At 40.8% G+C, this 20358-nt stretch overlaps 1 protein-coding gene across 2 annotated transcripts in view; it reads left to right on the forward strand.

The window, feature by feature from the left end:
• ST8SIA5 (ST8 alpha-N-acetyl-neuraminide alpha-2,8-sialyltransferase 5) overlaps positions 1–20358 on the forward strand; it is a 49478-nt gene extending 29120 nt beyond the window's left edge. For both annotated transcript variants that reach the window (XM_064735431.1, XM_064735433.1), the window contains 5 exons: positions 1669–1755; positions 5531–5675; positions 8066–8178; positions 11599–11691; positions 13614–20358. In XM_064735431.1, coding sequence (XP_064591501.1) covers positions 1669–1755; positions 5531–5675; positions 8066–8178; positions 11599–11691; positions 13614–14076 — 901 coding nt within the window. In that variant the 3' untranslated portion in view covers positions 14077–20358. The remainder of the gene's footprint in view (positions 1–1668; positions 1756–5530; positions 5676–8065; positions 8179–11598; positions 11692–13613) is intronic.

A 20358-nucleotide genomic window follows, 5' to 3' on the forward strand; every position in this document is an offset into this window, starting at 1 on the left:
ATGACAGTGCACAGCTGGGTGATTTCAGTGTTGCCTTTTTGCATTTTTCAGCATTTCACTGAGTTTAGGTGCTTAGATTATGCCTACTCCCTCACCACATCTAAAGCCAATGGTTAATTAATGTTGCAGGCAATGCACAGGGGTCTGAAAATTGCCCTGGGGATGTCATTTCAAAAAGCAGCTCCACACGTGCATAACATTGAGCAGCCAGGGCTACAGAAAATAGAATTCGTTGCTCCAGGTCTGCACGAATCTGAGCACGCCTCCCTGCCTGACTGTGTGCACAGCAGAATGTAGGTTATGCCCTTGCCTCCTGCACTGGATGAAGGGTACACGAGTAACACACTTTGCACGGCTTGCTGACTCGCAGCGCTTAAAAATAAAAAGGAGGGGTGAGAATGTCACACTTCCCCAGTGTTCTGCTGAAGATCAGGAGCTCTGATTTGCCTTTTCTCTTTTTTGCATGCACAGAGAATTCCTTATTTTTCTTCATCTCACCCAGTGGCCCAAGGAAGGTAGTGGATTCCTGCTCAGCTAGATATGAGTTACCCTAAATTCTACAGTAGATGCTGTTTGACATTAAACTCTTTTACTCTGCTGGTCTCTTCTGATGTTCTTGATTCAAATGTGCTATGTTTCCCAAGTCAGCCCTTATGGTAATGGAACATTTCCAAGTTAATGTGCTCTGGTGGGCTACAGAAAGTACAATATGACCTAATTCCTTCCTGCAACTTCCTCAGCCTGGGAAATGCTCGGTTCTGCTCACATTAAATATATAATTATCTTAAAAGTCTATGCTTTATTCAAACATTAAAAGCCCTCAAGCCTGAAAAGAACTCATTAAGACCTATCAATCTAGCAGAAATCACAGACTTCCAAATTTCTTAGCCAGATTATACAGTTGCTTCCTACCTCTAGATATTTGCAAAGCCTTCATTATCTCTGTTGTCCAAACGCACCAGAATATGTGCGAACTTCAGTGAGGAACTTCTTGGAATTGGTGATATCATCAAAAAATGAGTCATCCTCTATCAGCCTAGTTGAAATAGGAGTGGGGTTTTTTTTGTTTTTTTTTTTTTTAATGTGACTACAGGTGTACTGATTAACAGAGGAGGAGGTAGAGATTCTTATGTAAAGAGCTTTTCATTTCCCCTTACCATCACAGACTCTTATCCCTACATGTGAGCTTATAAATTGTTCATAAAATAAATTTACCCACAATGTTGTGCTGTAGGATCTCACAGATTAGGTTAATCTCACCAAAATGCAGCTTTAGTTGGCCAAATTTATCCCCTTTTCCAATACCCCCCTCCTGGGCCCTTCTGCTGGGTGCACCTTTTCCCCAAAATCCAGCTGATTGAAACTCATTTGCTTCCCAGCAGATTTTGGTAGAGCAGCTGCTTCTTGCTCAATATTGAATTTTTTTTTATCCTGAAAAAAACAGTCAAAGCCTATCAGGGAGAAGAAATCAGTCCCAAACATCAGTTCTTGCATTCACTGGGCTTGGAGTGGCTATGTCTGAGCAGAAAAAGGAAGAAAAATTATAAATTTTGTACTGTTGAGACTGGCTGATTTGTCCCATCAATTTGTATGGTATTCTATCCGCAGCTGTTTTAGGAAATTAAGCCCTTGTAATAAACTTAATTTTTCTTTTTTTATATATTTTAGGGTGAAACAAACTGAATTGTTTGACAGATGGAAGAGCCTACAGATGTGCAAATGGGAGATGAATGTCACAGAAGCCAATTTATTCAAGTAAGAATGTCTCACATTAATGAGACTGGGTAAAATCTACTTTAGTTTGAGTTTAGCTTCTTGCAGAGATCAAAATTTCACATGGATACCAAGAGTAAGTATGACATTTGGAATACCATCCTTTTGAATAAATGTGGACTTTTCCACCTACTTAGAAAAAAAAAAAAAACAACTCAGCAATAAGATTTCTGGCATGTGGAACAGTCTTCCAGGAAAGGCAAGGAATTTCCTGTGGGAAAGACTTCCAGATGTTATTTGGGCAGCAGTGGGGATGGAGATGAGATTTAATGGCTGCCCCTAACATGTCAGCCTAATTCTCTGGCTTGGAATGGTAATATCACTGGTGATACTGCACATTTGGCCTACAAAATTCTCAAAATACTTGATTTCTTCTGGGTGTTTTAGGTACTGTCAGACCTTGGCTATGACTTTCTCTGGTTGTTTGGTTTTTTTGATAATGGCTTCTCAGCTCTTACCCACAGATTATCTACATATTTTTTCTGGTCTTCAGAGACCTCTCAGTTAATTTCTGTAGTGTTCTGTCCTTCTTCATGTAACTTCTCTGCTCCATGATCCTCTCAAAACACAGCTTTTGGAACTGGCCTTGTGAAGGCAGCAGTGGAATGAAGCCAAACCAGTTTTTGTATGTTATATATTGATATATTCCAGTGCCATATTTGAGCAGGTTTTGAGAAAACAAACTATTTCAGGGTAAGTGCTGTAGACCGGAGTCTGCAAGTCACTGGTACAATCCAGAGACGTTGTTTGTAATAAGGCCCCCAGCTTTATCCCAAATTCTCTTGCATGATTCCAGGAAATAGCTGTCAGGAGTTAATGAGAGAGTGTGAGAATGCATGTGCTGACTTAGTCACTGACATCTTTAAAAATAACATTGTTAGTCTCAGACTCATAACAGCTTCTCCAATGTGATCTCCACACCTAAGTTTTTTAAGTGTTTGGTTTTTGTTTGGTTTTTTTTTTCCCCCTGCATTTTTCCTGGAAATTACTTGGTAGGCAATTATCAGGGCCGTTTTGAAGAGGAGAGTCATTCAGGATTGCAGCTCATTATTTTAAAAACAGCTGGAGTGAGAGGAGTAATGATTGTGCCCAGAGAGAAAGCAGCACTTTGAGGTATGGAAAGGAGCCCTTTGAGCTTTGGAGGCCAGGGCAGAGGTGGGAGCAATGAGAAAGGAGTTTCCAAAGACCACCAGGAGGACCATCAATCTATCTCAGGCCACCAACACCAGCACATTAAACAAAGAACCCCTCTCTACCCTGTGCACTGAGAGAAAACAGAGATGAAGGACTTCTGTCACTGCTTCTACCTGCCTGACTGAGGTATCACTGCTCCAGGAACCCTCACTGGCACCCAGATGCAAATATAATCTCTGTCAGCTGGTTTCAGCAGCAACAGTAGTGCTTGTAATTAAAAAGAAAAAAAAAGTCTAAAGCCTGTTTCATCTGTGTTCAGTGGGGCAGAGACATCAATGTGTGGGGTTGTGGGGAAGCTGCTGTCCCTCAACAGCAAACCAAGGTCTCTGAGTTTGGAGGCTGCTTAGGAGGAGAATGAAATGTGTAACCCTCGGAGCTGGGGGATTTTGAGCTTTGGCAGTCCAGTCTCATCATGTGAGATGGGGAGAATCCAGCAGATTTAAATGGCAGCTGCTTGAGCAGCAGAGAGGGATGAAGGGCAAAAATCACAATAAAGTTTGTATGTAGAGACTAAGGAAAGCAGTTTCCTTGAGAATCTTCTTCCATCAGATATCAGGCATTCACCAAAAGGACTGTGCCTCTGGAAAACTAGCTGGACATTAAGGAAAAACATCTCTTTCAATTCCTTAAGGAGCAGCCAATGAAGAGGTTTTTCTCATATCCCAACTATAACAATTCAATTCCTTGAATCTGTTTGTAATTGTTTTTGCTGTTGAACGTTATTCATTGACTTTTTCAGTCTCATTTGCTGCCTTGATCTGATGGTCATTTTGTGCCATCCTGCATGAGTCAAGTATATGAGAGTAATTGGACATCACTGAAATGTTTGCATAATTCTCTATTTGCTTTCTGGTGCTTGTAATAAAGCCCATAAAGAAGACAGGCTTATTCTTCCACAGAGAATATGAGGCCACACACCCCAGAGGCAAGGCATTTAATCTGGGTTATTTGAGAGCCATCTGGCTTTGCCTTCATGCTCGTACATTTGCCATGACATGTATTTTTCACTGAAGGTATCAAATACATTGACTGGGAAAAAAAACCATCTCTGGAATAAGGGTGAGCAGAAGTCAGGGCTTCCAGTGCCACCAGTGAAAGATGAAAAGCATCCAGGGAAGGATGGGGAAAGGGAATCGTATTCACAAAGCTACTTTTCCTATCTACATTTCGTGTGTGAGAGGGTGTTTCTTTTTGGGGGTATTGGTTGTTGGTTTTTTTGGGTTTGGATTGAAGGTATTTGAGATGGTAGTTTATGTTTGGATTTCAGTCTTTATTTTTTTTATTAGTAAAACAATTTCATTACTGTGAGTTTGGCAGCTTTTCATTAGAAGGCAGAAAATGGTTAACGATCTTTTGTTACAAGGTTTTTCAGGACTAAACATTTAATTAAGAATTTACACTTAGATTATTTTTTTCTCTTAACTTAATAATTGATTCTTAAAAGTTTGTAATGTGTATTTTTTTGTCTAATTACAAAATGTTACTTAAACTTATGAAGAAGAAGGAAGAAGAAGCATGAAGACACTTAGGACGACACTTTGTGTTTTTTATTTTGCTTCCATCTACAACGTACTAAAAATTTTAAAACTTAAATTTTTTACTAAGTGATGCGGTACTTTCTATAATTTATTTTACACTTTTGTAGATTTTAGTGTATTTTGAAGTCTAGGAAACTTTTTCTCTGAATGAGGGTTAAAGTTAGTGCTCCCTTAGGGGTTAGGACACTTTAGAGTAGACAGAAATATTTTGGGTGTTTTGGGTTTCTACAATGTGAAACACAGCAAAGGGATCAGAGCTGAATGTTTTTTCTCTCTTACTCTGAGTCCCATGTTTGGGATTTCATGAAAAAAATTTTGGTCATTAGTCTGAGATTTTGGATTTTTAGGCATGATCAGTTTGCCTGGCACCAATCTGTTGGGGCCACATCACCTTCCTGATGCACACATGTGCAAGGCCAAGGGCAAAATTAAGATTTTTGAAGTTGTTTTTTGTTGTAGCCAAAGTGTGCTGTGCTCCACAGCAGTCTGTCAGGTGGGGCAGTGTCTTTGGGTATTGATGTGTTTAAATACTGCCCTGCTGCATTTCTACATCTCCAGAGGGACTCTTGAACCCCTGCATTTCCTGCCCAGTGATGAGTATATAATTCATAAAATGGTGAAGATGTCTAAAGCAGAGAGACACTAATTCACTGATGTGGTTTTGCCAGGATATGGGAGGCAGAAGCTTCCCTTTGGGGCTAGAGCAGGGCAGAATTTGCATATGAGTTTCCCATGTGCAATTCCCATCAATTTGCACATGATTTTCCATCTTCCCCTAGAAGAGACAAGTATAGGTATCTAAATTTACTCTCTTTTCTTTTTGTTTTGTCACAGTTTTCTCAATCAAAGAAAATTTCACCGAATATGATATTTTTTGGATGAAAATCCAGGAAACCACCATTTTACCCATCCCAGAGCTAAAAAAAATTATTTTTGGTGAAAAATACCTTGTTAGAAGTAACAGCAATTGCAAATCCTGTGTCATTCCATTAGATCCTTGATCTTACTTCCTTTTTGTTTTACAGGTCTACTCTGTCAAGGTGTTGCAATGCCCCGTCCTTTCTGTTCACCACCCAGAAAAATACTCCCTTGGGAACTAAACTGAAATATGAAGTGGACACAAGTGGAATCTTTCATATCAACCAAGAAATCTTCAAAATGTTTCCAAAGGTGCCTCTGCCCACTTGCAGGATCAGCTTCACTGTACTCGCTGCATTAGGCACTATCCTATAGCCAAGCATTTAGCACTTTGACATTTCTACAGAATTCATTCACTGCTTATATTTGATATGAAAATCTTTATTTTTTAATATGATATTTTAGGTTATTATTCTGTTTTCTGGTGTCATCTGCAAAACATACACATACACATCCATCCATATGTATATGTATATGTATATGTATATGTATATGTATATGTATATGTATATGTATATGATATATAGATATAGATATAGATAGATATAGATATAGATATAGATATAGATATAGATATAGATATAGATATAGATATAGATATAGATGTATGTAATTTCCTGCAGAACATTGCTGACTTAGGAGCAAAGTGGATAATGAAAGAAGAAAGCTAAATAAAAGAGACACTGATTTATCAGAACTCTTTCAAAGTATAATATTTATATAGAGTAAATCCAACATTTGAGGGTAGGTCTGATTTTCTTTTTGGCATGATTATTTTATAATTCATATTCACAATGATTATTTTTATACTTATTTCCGTTCTTAGATTATCTGTGAACAGGCTTCATAATTTTTAAATGTATTCATCATAATGACTATTCAAAGCATTTCCAGCAAATAACACTTGACTTCCAGGGGTGTTCAAGGTTATAATCAGTGGGCAATTCCCTCTGCACAGAGTGACTGATGAGCAGGAATGGGCTGATGTGGCTGCAGATTTATCACAGGGCTCACCCCTTCAATTTACACAGAATACTTGGAGGGGGTGGCTGAAATTGATCCCTTTTGAAAAGCCAGACACCAATATTCAGGTTAAGTACTTAGAATTTGTGCCATTGAACCTGTCCTTCAGGGTCACACCACATCTAATCCTTCGGCTTTCTGAGCACTGCTGAGAGGGGAAGTGCTGTTATCCGAATGTGCACGTGGGGAGCTGGGGCAAAAGCAGGGAAAGGCTGGGATCCAGGAAAGCACTTTGGCATCTGGAGACGTGCAAAGAATGGGTACATCTAAATCCAGGACTATTATCCTCAGAACCCTGCTTGATTAGGCAGATGAGTGCATCAAAGTCTGAACACCTGACATCTGCTAGGTTTGTCCTGGATGGTCAGGATGCTGTGAAGGCATCATTGCTTGCCAAAATGCCTTTGGGAGTCGCTGGGCAGTGACCAAAGCCACCCTCTGCACGGGAGCAGGGCTGTAGCCTCTCACATGTAGGAAATAAAAGGCTGAAAACACAGAAGCAATGCTGCAGGAGCAAGAGCCTTGTGCTGAGCATGGACACCTGGCTTCTGATTTCCCTTCCAGGGCTGCCAAGGGACTGTGTGTTAAGAAATCACTGCATAAAGCACAGACAGCTCCATATTTCCTCTCTGCCAGACAGCTGCTGCTTTTCTCAGACAGGTGTAATTGCATGCCCTTTTTGCCTCGTGGCTTATGGATGCCGTGGAAAGATCCTGGGAATAATCACCCAGAAATGTCAAGCCACTCTTGCATCCCTCTGTAGTTTGCAGCGTGAGATTATTGATAAAATATGTATGTACCAAAAACGAGCACTCTCATGCTTATGTAAGCACATCCCTACATATTCATAAGGTGTAGCATGGCTCAGTTCTTCGTCACAGCCCTCTCACCCTAACAGCCCAGTTTGTTCTCAAGATGTGATTTTCACTCTCTGGCTCCAGCAGCAGCAGCAGCTGCATCTCTGTGTGTGAAGGCAGGATTTTTCCCAGAGATTACAGGAGAAAATTGTGGATTGCATCATCCACAAGTTCATAAAGGTGCCTGACCAAAGGCAGTGCTGGTAGTGAAAATGCTAATTAATAATCATTAATACTATCAGTACAATTACTGGTAAGCAATAAAATTTGGGCTGCTTTCTGTGACATGCTATCTGACAGACTTCTTGGGTTTTACTGGCTGCCCTGGAGCTCTGTGTGCAGACTTCCCAAAAGCAGGACACCAGAACCTCAGGAGCCAGCAGTTTGCAGGCAGCTCAGAAAAGAGTGCCTGAGCTACACTAATTCATAGTTTGTGCCCTCACGTGGAAATCAAAGGGGAAAGAAAATGTCTGAAATTAGTCCTTATGCTATTGAACCTGGGGAAAAATAAAAGGTTATTTGGGTTTGTTGCCTGTGCCATTTGGGTTTTTTGCCTGTGCCATCTCTAATTGCACAGCAAAATACCCATCACTTTGTGCAGAGGGAATATTGCACCCCAGAACCAGTGTCAACATCCAGTGGTTAATGCAGCAAGGTGCGGCTGCAGAGGAAAAAAAACAAAAACAAAGGAAGAAGTGAAAAGGGGGCTGGTTGTGTCCATGTTTTGGGGTCTTTAACTGTTTCCTTGCCGTGCTGCTGCAGGACATGCCGTACCACCGCTCCCAGTTCAAGAGGTGTGCAGTGGTTGGGAATGGAGGAATTCTGAAGAACAGCAGATGTGGCCGGGAGATTGACAGCGCAGACTTCGTGTTTCGGTAACCACCATGGCTCCATTTTCTTCTTTTTTGTTGCCTTTTCCAATGACAAATGAAACGTTGAGAAGCTATTCTCTCTCGCATGGAAACATGACATTTGCTAAATTGGCTGTGTCAAGCCTACTTCTTGCACAAAAAGCTGGTTTTCAAAAAAAAAAAAACCAAAACAACAACAACAAAAAACCACCCCAAAACATCATTCTTTATAATATTTTTTTTTTAATTAAGCTTTGAGGAATTACTTCTCCCAAACTCCGGGGGGTTAATCACTGACTTATTGGCCAAGTCTGACGCTCTCTCCCTGCCACTGAGGTTATGGATTTATCCTTCTATGGATATTACCCTATAAGCAGTGTCCTATGAACCTGGGCATAATTTTCTGGGGCAGATCTGAGCCAGAGGTACAGCCTCTATTGAGTGCCAGGCAGCTTGGTCAGATGTTAATAGCTCACTGCTGATGTGCCTCAGAGGTGTGTTTCTGGACGGGTGCAGAGCTCAGGTGCTCAATAACAGGATTTACTGTAATCAATAATCTATCCAGAGCTTCCAAAGTCACCAGAATAACTTTGAAGGTTAAGTGTCTTCACTGCTCCTCACTATATGTGGAATTACCCAGGTTTTGCATAAACTGGGATGTCCCACGATGAGTCTCCCTGGATAAGAGAGTCTAGCAGCAGTTTTATAATCCTTAATATATATGAGAAAGATTTTTTTTTTTGTTATTCATATGCATGACTAATCCCTCTCTAAATCCTGTTAAGCTCTTTGCCTGGGTCATGGCATATGACCGCTAGCTCACAGATTCATGACTTGCTCTCTAGAAAAGAAAAATCTCTTTATTTCAGTTGGCCTATTTTCTGATCTTGGGTATGTTGTTGTCAGTATAGAATAACCATGCATAAAGCAATTAATTTCTCTGACTTCACACCAGCAAAAATTAGATCAGATTTTGGTTCAGTGCAGTCTTAATTCAATTTGACATCATATGAGAAAATTTTACATTCAGGATTCATTATTTTCGGACTCCTGTATCTGCCTCCTATTGCAACTTTACAGAAAATTATTATCTTAGTTTTCAATGAAAAAAAAGTCTATGAGAAAGTCTAGGCTCCACATAACTTCTTTCTTAAAAGCTTAGTGTGTTCCATATGCATTAAATAATTACTGTAGATTCGCTGCTGTTGTGTCGGATCACAACCATAAGTATGGATGAAAGGAGCAGCCCATGTGACACACGGAGATGGCAAGCTTTTAAGCAGAACCTGAAATATGTCTGGGAAATTTATCATTTATCTTTAAGGACTTTTAGTAGAGTTCCTGTTCTACCACTGCTGCTCTTCCTTGAATGGTACCAAAACTGGTGAAAAAAAGAGAGATTATTACAGAACTTAGAAACTGGGTTGCGTTTGGTAACTGTAACAATTTTAATAGAGGTTTAGTCAGAACTGGAATATGAAAAAATATAGCAGTGCCAAAGAAACCCCTGGTTCACCATCTCCAAATTGTGGATTGTGCAAAAAGATGTGCCAGTGTTTTAAAACTCAAGGTCAGTTTTAAAGTAAAGCTTGTGTTCAAGGTCAGGTGTGAACACATCTGCTTTCCAATCCACCAAACTATCAGGAATCATCATCTTGGCCACCAGTGAAATTTTATAAAACATTTCACAAGTGTTTATGGAGCCCTGATTACATTCAGCAATGTTTATGGAGCCCTGATTACATTCAGCAATACCTTCAGGACACTTAGGGAAATCTTTTCTTGTGGCCAGCAGCATGCAGCCAGGATTGTTCTGTGAAGTAAATTCTGAAAGCAATCAGTTAAAGTACAATAGAATATATAAAATACACACCAGAGTTGCATATACCAGTAGTTATTGTCTGTCTCCATCTACTGGCCAGAGGGGACCTCTGTGAAATTAGAGATGGGACTGCTCTTGGTGAGGATGAGTTTTTGGAGTCTGCAAAAGTACAGCTTGTGCAGGTGGACCATTTTTATAAGGCATCTTCACCTTCAAAAAATTCAGTCACTCTCAATCCTGGTGTGAATTTCCTGTTTAGAAACATAGAAGCTGATTATCTGAAAACCCTCCTCAAGTATTATCTAATAAGCACAGTGCCCAGTGCTAGGTGGTACTGGGGGTACCCAAGGACTTGGGTGGCGTGACCCAGCAGAAGGAAGTCCTAGAAATGGCATTGTCTATGAAAAAGATAGCCAAAACCAATTCTCTGGCCAGATAAAGATGGACTATCTGTAAGGTGGATGTAAACCTTTTGAGTGTTAGAAGGACTTTGGAGGATTTTTGTGCATTCTTCTGCTCCCCAAGCTGCCCTCTCTCTTTGACTGAGAAATTTTCCTGTCAGCTGAACTGCGGTATTGTGAAAACAGTAAGCATCTCTTACCCTAAATCCCATCACAGTTTTTGCTCAGCCCTGTTCTTCAGAAATAAAGACAACTTTGAGAATTAGGCACAGCAGTATTTTTGAGATGTGTGGGGCCTTAACAGTGATGGTTTTAATTGAGGCTTGCAGGTCACTTCAAAAAGCTTTCAAAGTGTCATTCAGTGCCTAACTCTAACTTAAATTGAGTGTAAAAACCGTTGCCAGGCCACACATTTTATCCCTGAAAACACATGCTGAAGTTTTTTTTCAGCTGGATTTCCTTTGGAAGGAAAGACAGCGTGATAACTTGTGAGTGTGCATTTCAGTAACTTCAGCATCTCTTGAGAGATGCTCTAAATTTTGTGAGATGATGTATCTAGGACAAGGCCAAGGTGAATGGAGGCTGGGCAAAGTCAAGGCTTGCAAATCTCTCAAGTTTGCTTCCAATAACTTTGATGTCCTATGGTGAACTTGTAGAGTCAGAATTGCTGCTATTAAGCCATGTTGGGAGATGCTTTTAAATGGAAAAGGAAGTGAAGCAGATAGTTTGGGATTAATTATGTCTGGATTGATTTCTCTCTTGTGGAACATTTCCCCTAAATTCTCCTGGGTATAAACCGAAGCATCTTAAAGGCAGTGTTTTAGATATAGTTTATTAATTATTGAATACATCTCAGCTACTGCTCAGCAAGCCTTTGATTTTATAGGCTGATTGGCCTTGGAGCTTCAATTCATTTTGCATCCTAAACTGCCAGAGTAAATAGGTAAATTGCTGTTAAGGAGGCAAAATGAGCCTTGGCTACACCTGCAAAGAGGAGTCATCTCTCACAGGTGAGGGAACAAGAAAAGTCCTCGCACAGCCCTCAAGAACTTGTTAGATTATTGCACAGTTTGGGCATCAACATGTTTAGATACAATTTTAAATTGTCACTCTGCTTCTAGATTTGTTGCTTGGCAGAAATGCTTAAATAAATTTTATTTACTAGTCCTGAAAAGGTGAAATAAATTTTTAAACTTTCTTACTGATTTCTCTTTTTTATAGATGCAATTTGCCTCCTATATCTGAGAAATACTTCATGGACGTTGGGGTGAAGACAGATGTTGTGACGGTCAATCCCAGTATAATCACTGAGAGGTTATTTCTGGCTTTTTTTGCATTTTCCTTTTTCTTGATTTCCCAAATCTACCTTAAACATAATTCTGTTACACAGAATGTTTTACCAAATCCTACTTTATACCATCACTATGAATCATACATTTCATTCTGACTTGAATAAGTAACAAGTTGTAGAAATGTATTAAACACTTAAACCTGCACTTTGATGATGGAAAATGGAAAGGCAATGAGCTAAAATTAAATTAAAACAACAGAGCCATTCTTCCCCTGCTCTGCTTGCAAGTCCCAGTCAAACATCTTAGAAACATTCAGGGTGAAAGAAACTGGATCTCACCCGAAATGCTGAAGTCATGGAATCAGAGTCATCAACTTTGGGAAATTAAGATCATCAAGTAAATAAAGTAACATACATTGTCACACATTTTAAAGAAATGCCAATGAAACTTTAGTGTAGACAGGATTGACTAGGTGATTTTAATTTTAAATTTGTAAATGCCCTAATGCTACCTAGTGACATTTTTGGGACCATAAGGCTCATTATTGCTTTCCTTTCTCGATGGGGGGATGTCTTTCTTTTCTCAAGCAACATAAAATAATTTGTTTGACTTTGGATTTCTTTTAAAAATGTTACAGTAGGACATTTTAAGCACTTGCTAGCTTTGGTGTTGGCCACTTTTTTATACAGCCCTGCACTGCAGGGTGCACTGAGGACGGTCCTTGATCGGAGAGTCAGCTGAGTAACAGCAATCATAACAATGTTGTTCTACATTGCTACATATTGTTCTCCTTTATTCACCAACTTTGACATATTTATTCCTCTCTATACATTGTCTCACACCACTAGTGCTTGAAGCTCATTAGTTAAGCAACTATAGTTGCACATACATGTTAATTACTGATGGGCTGTCACACCTATAAGCATCTTTAGTTAAGGTGTGCCAAATTAAGATTTTCCCACAACGTGCTTGGCATCTAGTCACATCTTGGCACAATGCTCATTCTTCCTTGTTGGATCCATTTGAGGTTGGTACATGGTCTGTCTTGTCCTGAAGACAGCGCATGGCCTTCAAAGTAACTCTGTAATCTGAAAGCCAGGGTTGTCCATGGAGGAGCACAGCATGGCCTTGTTCTGCTAAAAATCCTTCTGCAGTGCGCCATGTAGCTTGGAAAAATTACGTACTTCTAATAATACCATGAGAAGCGTGGCACCATCAGAAATGGCCACAAGTTTATTATGAAGTTACGATTTTTTAATATTTTGATTTAAATTTTTTTATTTTTAAAAACAAATTTTTTAAAAAGTTATATTTTTAATAGTTTTTTAGAAGTATGTAGTTTCTACCCTACTTTTCACACTGATGCTGTAGCTACAAATCTAAGTACATTCCCATTGATAATGGGAAGCTATCAATGGGAAGAATAATCTCAATTATCCCTGTGTCAGAAATATTTCAGCAAAAGCATGTTGGGGGAGGTTTCTTGCTGGGAATATGCCAACCATCACTGTCGTGGTTTGAGAAGAAGTAAGTTTTCTGGGATATGAAGTGGTCAAGCCAATAGGTGTTCAGATTTCCAACAGTGTTTCCTGGGGAAGCCTATGGCACAGGAAGGACTCCTCTCCTCTTGATGAACTGGGAATTGATTATCTAAAGAGTAGTGACGGACGGAGTTGGTAATTTAAGAGATAGATGTATTAGAAATTTGGTGGGGGGAGGAGGAAATGTTTTAGAAGGTTTTCATTTTTCCCTGTGTGTTTCGTTTTACACATAGTTTTAGTTTAGTTAATAAAGTTTTCCTTTCTTTATTTCTAAGTAGGGGCCTGCTTTGCTTATTCCTGCTCACATCTCACAGCAGAAACCAGAAAGAATGTATTTTCATGGGGGCACTGGCTTTGCGCCAGCGTCAAACCATGGCAATCGCTCCCACCCTCTCCCCTGCAGATTCCACAAGCTGGAGAAGTGGAGGAAGCCCTTCTACGACGTGCTCCAGGTGTACGAGAACGCCTCCGTGCTGCTGCCGGCCTTCTACAACACGCGCAACACGGACGTGTCCATCCGCGTCAAGTACGTGCTGGACGACTTCGAGTCGCAGCAGGCCGTCTACTACTTCCACCCCCAGTATCTCATCAACGTCTCGCGCTACTGGCTCGGCCAGGGCGTGCGGGCCAAGCGGGTCAGCACCGGGCTGATCCTGGTGACTGCGGCCCTGGAGCTCTGCGAGGAGGTGCACCTCTTCGGCTTCTGGGCCTTCCCCATGAACCCCTCAGGGATTTTTATAACTCACCACTACTACGACAACGTGAAGCCTCGCCCCGGCTTCCACGCGATGCCCTCGGAGATATTCAACTTCCTCCACATGCACAGCAAGGGGATCCTGCGGGTTCACACGGGGACCTGCAGCTGACAGGGGACACTGCCAGAGTGTGGCAGGAGCTCGATGGCCTGTGTATGGTGGAGCAGGTTTTGTTACACCCCGAGATTATGCAATAATTGTTTATATAAAGTTCCTCAAGGCGTTGCATCCCATAAGATCTAGGACACCAGCATCTTTCCTGCTAGCAGAGTTGGGTCCGTAATGTGTAGGAGAAGCAAAACTCCTGTGCCCCAGGGTACACCCTGTCCTGGAAAGCAAGTCAGATAAGAAGCACATTTACAATACATTTAGAGATAAATAGAGCACATTAATATAGTTATCATTTCACTATGGAGAAAAGCACCAAACTTTTGAGGAAAAACAGAGGTGGAGAATTTTAGCATAGATTATATGACTTTACATAGGTTTCTGAATCGAGTACCTTGGGGTATTGCCAGATGTTACTGAACACTGTTCTCTGGCCTTTAGATTTTTGAAAATACTCTTTAGCATTATAGCTTAATGGGGATATATAACTTAAAATCTTTGTTCTGTAATGTCACAAAGTGTTGATCAAAAATAGCAGATAGTCGTGTTAGGAATAAACAAAATCACTTTATGAATTTTTTCAACCAAGATAGAACAAAATGTTGAACTCCCATTCACAGCAACAGGTAACTGTGTGAATCATGTTGTGATATTGTTTTAGAGATTGTTTCTTCCTTCTTGCGCCTTGCATTTCTGTTCTCCTCTGCTGATTGTGCTTCCTTTCTCCCTGTCTGTGATGCTTTCCTTCTGGCTAACACATGGCAATGTGTGCACTTCCTCCCACAGCCACCATCTCAGCATCACATTGGAGTCCTTGCTGAAGAAACAAGCTCCTTCACAAGGTTTTCTTGAGATGAAGAGCAAGGGGATTACATAGTTATATTTTGCAAGTTGATTTTTTTGTTCAGCATAAGATAGGAAAAAAATAATTTCCTCGTTGATTTTTATTAAAGACTTTGTAAAAGTATCTGAATGTTGATTCACTGTTGTACAGGTTGAGTTAACACTTTCAGGTATCTGTAATATGTTAATGTCAGGAAATGAAGTTAAAATTCAGAGAAGTTATTTTGTGGCTTAGATTATGATACTTATTTTAAAATTATGCATCTTGAAATGTCAAATGTCTTAATGTGGCATTTTTGTATATTGAGAATGTTATTAGGATAGTGAAAGGGCTGGTGGTGTATTCTTTAAATGTCATCAGTGTAGCTCTACCAGGTATGCCAAGCCTAATTTTTCATCTGCTACAGTTGACAAAATCCTGGAGCAGAAAAGGCGCCAGAAGTTGCTGGAGTTTATTTTGTTGTAGTAGGCTGCTGGTAATTGCCCTTTCATACTGGTATGACTGCATACACAGGAGGTGAGTTTGCTATTCCAGCTGTGCTGGCATAGCTAAATGAATAGAGTTTTCCTGTCTAAGTTCTTAGTCTGAAGCACTAGGGCTGTTGCCTTGTCTTGTCTTATGTAGATTGCAAGATCTTTGATCAAGGACTTGAAGTTTAAAATTCTGTATGAAGGATATTTTATTTTTGTGGGGGGCTGGCAGGGAGAGGGTTTAAATCCAAATATGGACTTGGATTTTGACTTTGTAATGCATGAATGCACAAAGCTTCTTTTAAAAGCCTCTGTGCTACGCTGAGAGCTGTGCAAGTTGCTCACACTACAGATAAAATGATCACAAAGAAAGTGAAAGCACGTTGGTCACCACTTCAAAAGTCCCTGCTGGCCAGCAGTGACCTGGGTGGTATGTGAGAGTGCATTTTATTTACACTGCACTCTTGAGGTTTTATTGCCTTAGAAGCAACCCATATCCTTGATGGAGGTGTCAGAACTCACCTGGGAAACACCAGCCAGGGGCAGGTGAAGGACCAGTGCTTAAGCTTAATATATTATTTGTGGTGATGATGTGTTTTAGGTCTTAGAGTTACACTGTGTGTTATTGAGCACCCCCTCGTATTGTCTACCTGTGAAATAGGCAGCACCCCCATCAACCTGCAGGTGAAATGGTTTCCTTGACTCAATATGCAAAAGAGATCTTTGTCTTTGCTGTGTTCTGTAAATTTGTGTGCAAAGGGCTTTGACAATGAAGTGCTGTGATGAAAGTGCTATTTAGAGAGCAATGTGACACTGCAGGTTGGCCGTCTCGCTGTGCATTGAGTTTTATGATAACAGTAATGACACTGAAGCTGGTACTTAGAGCCCTTACTCCTTGTTCTGCCTGAGTTTGGGGCTAGTAGTGGCTTCAGGTTTGCTTTGCTGCTGCTGCTCTGCTAAGGTTACCTTCTTTAGTAAGAGATTTTTCTTTACTGTGGTGATGGAAGTGAACAAAATCAACTGAAAGGAGTCTGATACGTTACAAAAGGCACTTCAAAAAAGATGGGAATGCACTTGAGAAGCATCCATATGCTGATAGGAATAGTGCAAATCCCTCTTTTTAGTTGCAAGAAATCCTTTTGGACAGACAAAAGGATAAGCAAAACTGCATTTACAGTTAATCTGTAAATACAGAGTCACAGACATTTCCTTTCCATTGTTTGCTTCATATAAATCAGCAATGTAAATTCACTGTAATAAGTGCAGTGTTACTGTGTTTAGATTTTGATTGCTTATAAATCTATAGCTACTATATTTTTTTAATGATTTTAAGAAGTCTGTGCAGGTTACTTGCACATATGCACCAAAGGCCCAATCTTGCCACATTTATCTGAAATGAGCCCCCATTAAGGTGGGTGGGTATTTTATTTGTGTAGGGACTGCAGAAACAGGCCCAGATATTTCTGTGAAGGTGTACATAGCTGTACAGTTAAGGAGCGATTCGGAAGCCAGAAAGATTATTAATGAAATATATATAAAATAGTCCTTGTGATGAAATACATGTTGCAACATGTTCACTTTCTGATTAATTTTTCAGGTGTTGCTCAAAAAATGATTGCAAAACTATGGCATTTGTCAGAAATGCCATATGTAGAAGGGCTTTTGCAGAAAGAAGGACCCTCCTTGGTTTCTGCCATCATTCTTTTGTGTGCTGAGCATAAGAAAATATTCTTTTGACATCAATCATTTGTCTGAATTTGGGGCTGGTTTTGTTTTCCCTTCTCCCACAAGGTCTAAGCTCCAAATGTCCAATCTTAACCTCTGAACAATGGGACAGATGAGTGATAAGAAGTGACTGTCAGGTGTGTTTTCTGCAAGTAAAGGATGTGTGTAGCACGTTTTGCTTTCCCAGAAAAATGCCCCCGGCCAATAATTCTGATCTGTCCATGAAGAAAGGCTGTCAGCTGTCTGGTACCACATCCTGAGCTTGAGCTGTAATCTCAGCTCTGCTGCTGAGGATATGAAGCCTGAGACAGGCAGAGAGAAAATGTTACAGTTTAATCCCCAATCCCTCACATTATTTAGGAGAATCCCTTAAGAAGTTCCTGATACTGCACACACTGGCAAGGCAAGTTGAGTTGGAAATGATAACTGGGATTGCTTTGACTTTATTGTCGGGTCAACAGAGGAGGCTTATGAATCTGCCAGTACTGTCATCAAAGGGAAGGAAGTATTTAGCTGGAATAGTTTAGCTGATTGCTTTTGATTCATGAAATCCAACTTTGCTGTTGGACAGAATGGCTTCAATGGCGATAGGGCCATTATAATATTTTAGCATATTTCCTGTGATTGCAGCACAGTTGTCAAAGCCAGCTCATGAATTGCAAAAGGGAGAACCATGCCATGGCAGCAGCAGCTCCTTCTGCTGCTATCTCAAGGAGGAGAGGCACCGTGCTGAGCAGGTCTGTGGTCTCCTTGAGAAACAATGTCAAGGGAGCACAGGAGGCTGCAAGCACAACTCTGCTCCAGAGCCTTTAGTGCCCTGGAATAACACAGCAGAGAGAACAGGAGAAGTTTCACAGCTTGCAGCAATCAGGGATGGCTCCTCCACCCTTGAAAAATCCACCCTTGAAAAATCCACCCTCTTGCAGGCTTGGCTGACGATGAATTAAAGGTGACTCGGGATGGCCAGATGTAGTGGATGGAAGGAAATCAGCTCCAAGAATAGTCCCCTCTGTGGGTGTTTGGTGAATCAGTGGAAGGGCTGCTCCTGCTTGGAGGCAGGAGCGCTGGTGCTGACGCAGCTGCGTGGGTGCTCAGCCCTCCCTGGCAGCGAGGAGCAATTCCTGCTGTGTCTGGGGGGAAACTGAGGTGGGGACGCAGGGAATCTGTCCTTTCTGGTCTTCTGGCTTGTCCACTTGTCTGCCAGGGTAGTGAATGTGAAATGCTCTGAAATGGGCCTTTTTCCCCACCTCACTCTCATTTGAATGTGCAGAGAGCCTTGGAGCTTTCACAAGTATAGGAAAAAGGAAACAGCAAAATTCGGCAATCCCTAAAGGGCCAAGCTCCCTGGGAAATTCTGGAGTGAGCTGAGGTTCCAGGAATAAAGAAGTCAGTCTGTATGCTTAGGGCCCTTACAAAACCCAGTGAAGTGTGTGGAAATTTTGTGTGCTCCAGAAATGGGCCTTGATCATTGGTAAGATGAGCAGCCTCTTTTTTCCCCCTCTCACTTGATTTCAGATACACTTTTTCATATGCTGTAGATACAGTGCAGCAGCAATACCATGTTTTTAATGTTGTGAGTAAAGAACAAGCTTCTCTGGAAACAGAAGTGTTGTGACTGTCACTCTCCCAGATTTCATCAATTCATCCTTTCAAGCTCATCTATGCAAAGCATTTCCTCGTGGTGGTGTAAATCATACATGAGCCCCCTGTACCTGGCAGTATGTGTGTGAACCACAGGCCTCAGGAAAAGAGGGTTTTCTCTGTTGCTTTAAAATACCAGAATGGAATTTGTCAGTGATATGAATGTGTTGAAGGCAGGTTGCAGCCCACTACCTTTGAAGCCACCACAACATTCACATTTGGGTTCAGCTGAAAGAGAATTCAGGCCTTACATCAGTGCTTGTAAGCCAAGCCAAGAACCTGCATCTCCAAAAATCCACCCAGATTATTATCATTTGGTGTCTTGTTATCATCCTGCCTAATGTGGGTGATCCTGCTTGGCATCCCGTGTTGTCTGCATGGTATTAAAAATAAAAATAATAAAAAAAAAACCAAAACTGATTCTATTCAAAACTGAAATTGTACTTAAGTGCTTTTAAAAATAAACTTAAGAGAAATCCAAATGTACGAGAGGCATTGGGTTGAGGGACCCTGGGTCCCAGGCTGTCAGCACCTCCAGTGCTCCCCAAAGCCCTGAGCACCCAAGAAACATCAGAAATGAGGGACTGGGCCACAGTGGGAAGCTTGAAGTAAGACAAATCTGCCTCAGTGCTTCAAGGATTGAAAGATGTAAATATGTTACCAATGTGTCTGACTTTCTATTTAGAAGCCATAGATGTTCTCAGTGTTTGATCTTTGGGTAAGCTGATGTACATTTTTGACTGTACTAATCACTGTAAAATGTGTTAGCATGTAAAGCAGTGACAAATTAAGCCAGAAAAATCAGATACTGCATTGGCTTTATCTTGAGAAGTTTGTTGTACCTGAAACTGTCTGATGGACCAGGACACTGAAGAATCTCCAGTGCTCCATACAGCTTGTGAAGACTCTGGTTATTGCTTTCTTATCAGTGTGGAACAGGCAGAGTTAATCCCTATTTGTTGGCATTGTGTTGGCCAAGTGATTCACCCTTAGGTGTGCATTCGAGCCTGTCCCCTTAGTGATGAAGGGAGGGAGAAAAATCCCTTCTCTGTCTGGGACAGGACAAAAATATGGAGACTTTTGATTCATTTCTGTCAACCTTGAGGTTCCTGATCAAACCTCTGCATTGAGCCCATGTAAATTTACTGAGCAACTGCTGCCTGTTGAGTATATCCCTGTTTTCACCTGGTGGGAAACAAATGCTTATTTTGGGAATACTGGAGTAAAACTTTGTGTCTTCATCGTAGGCGAGCTTGGGCTGTGACAAAAATAAAGCTGTTTCATGTTTGTTGTTTCTGTAAGGCAGTGGCAGTGAGGGTGGAGAAATCCATGCAGGATCATGTTGGTTTTATGACGATGTTAATCTCTTGTGTCCTTTGGCTGACCTTTATTTTGTTGGCCTTACACCTTGTAATTTTGGCTTATTATTGTTTCTGTAGCTGTACTATGGTTGTGATAGAAAGCCTATCAATTGCTGTAAGCCATAACTAGAACAGTAATCAGGGGTTTTTGGGTTTGTTTATTTTTTTGGTTTTTTTTTGGTCTGTGTCACTGTGTTTGAAAGATGATTTAATTCTATTGAATAAACAAATCACTTTAACAGTT

The sequence above is a fragment of the Zonotrichia leucophrys genome, chromosome Z (genome assembly GCF_028769735.1).
Source record: "Zonotrichia leucophrys gambelii isolate GWCS_2022_RI chromosome Z, RI_Zleu_2.0, whole genome shotgun sequence".
Taxonomy (NCBI): Eukaryota; Metazoa; Chordata; class Aves; order Passeriformes; family Passerellidae; genus Zonotrichia; species Zonotrichia leucophrys.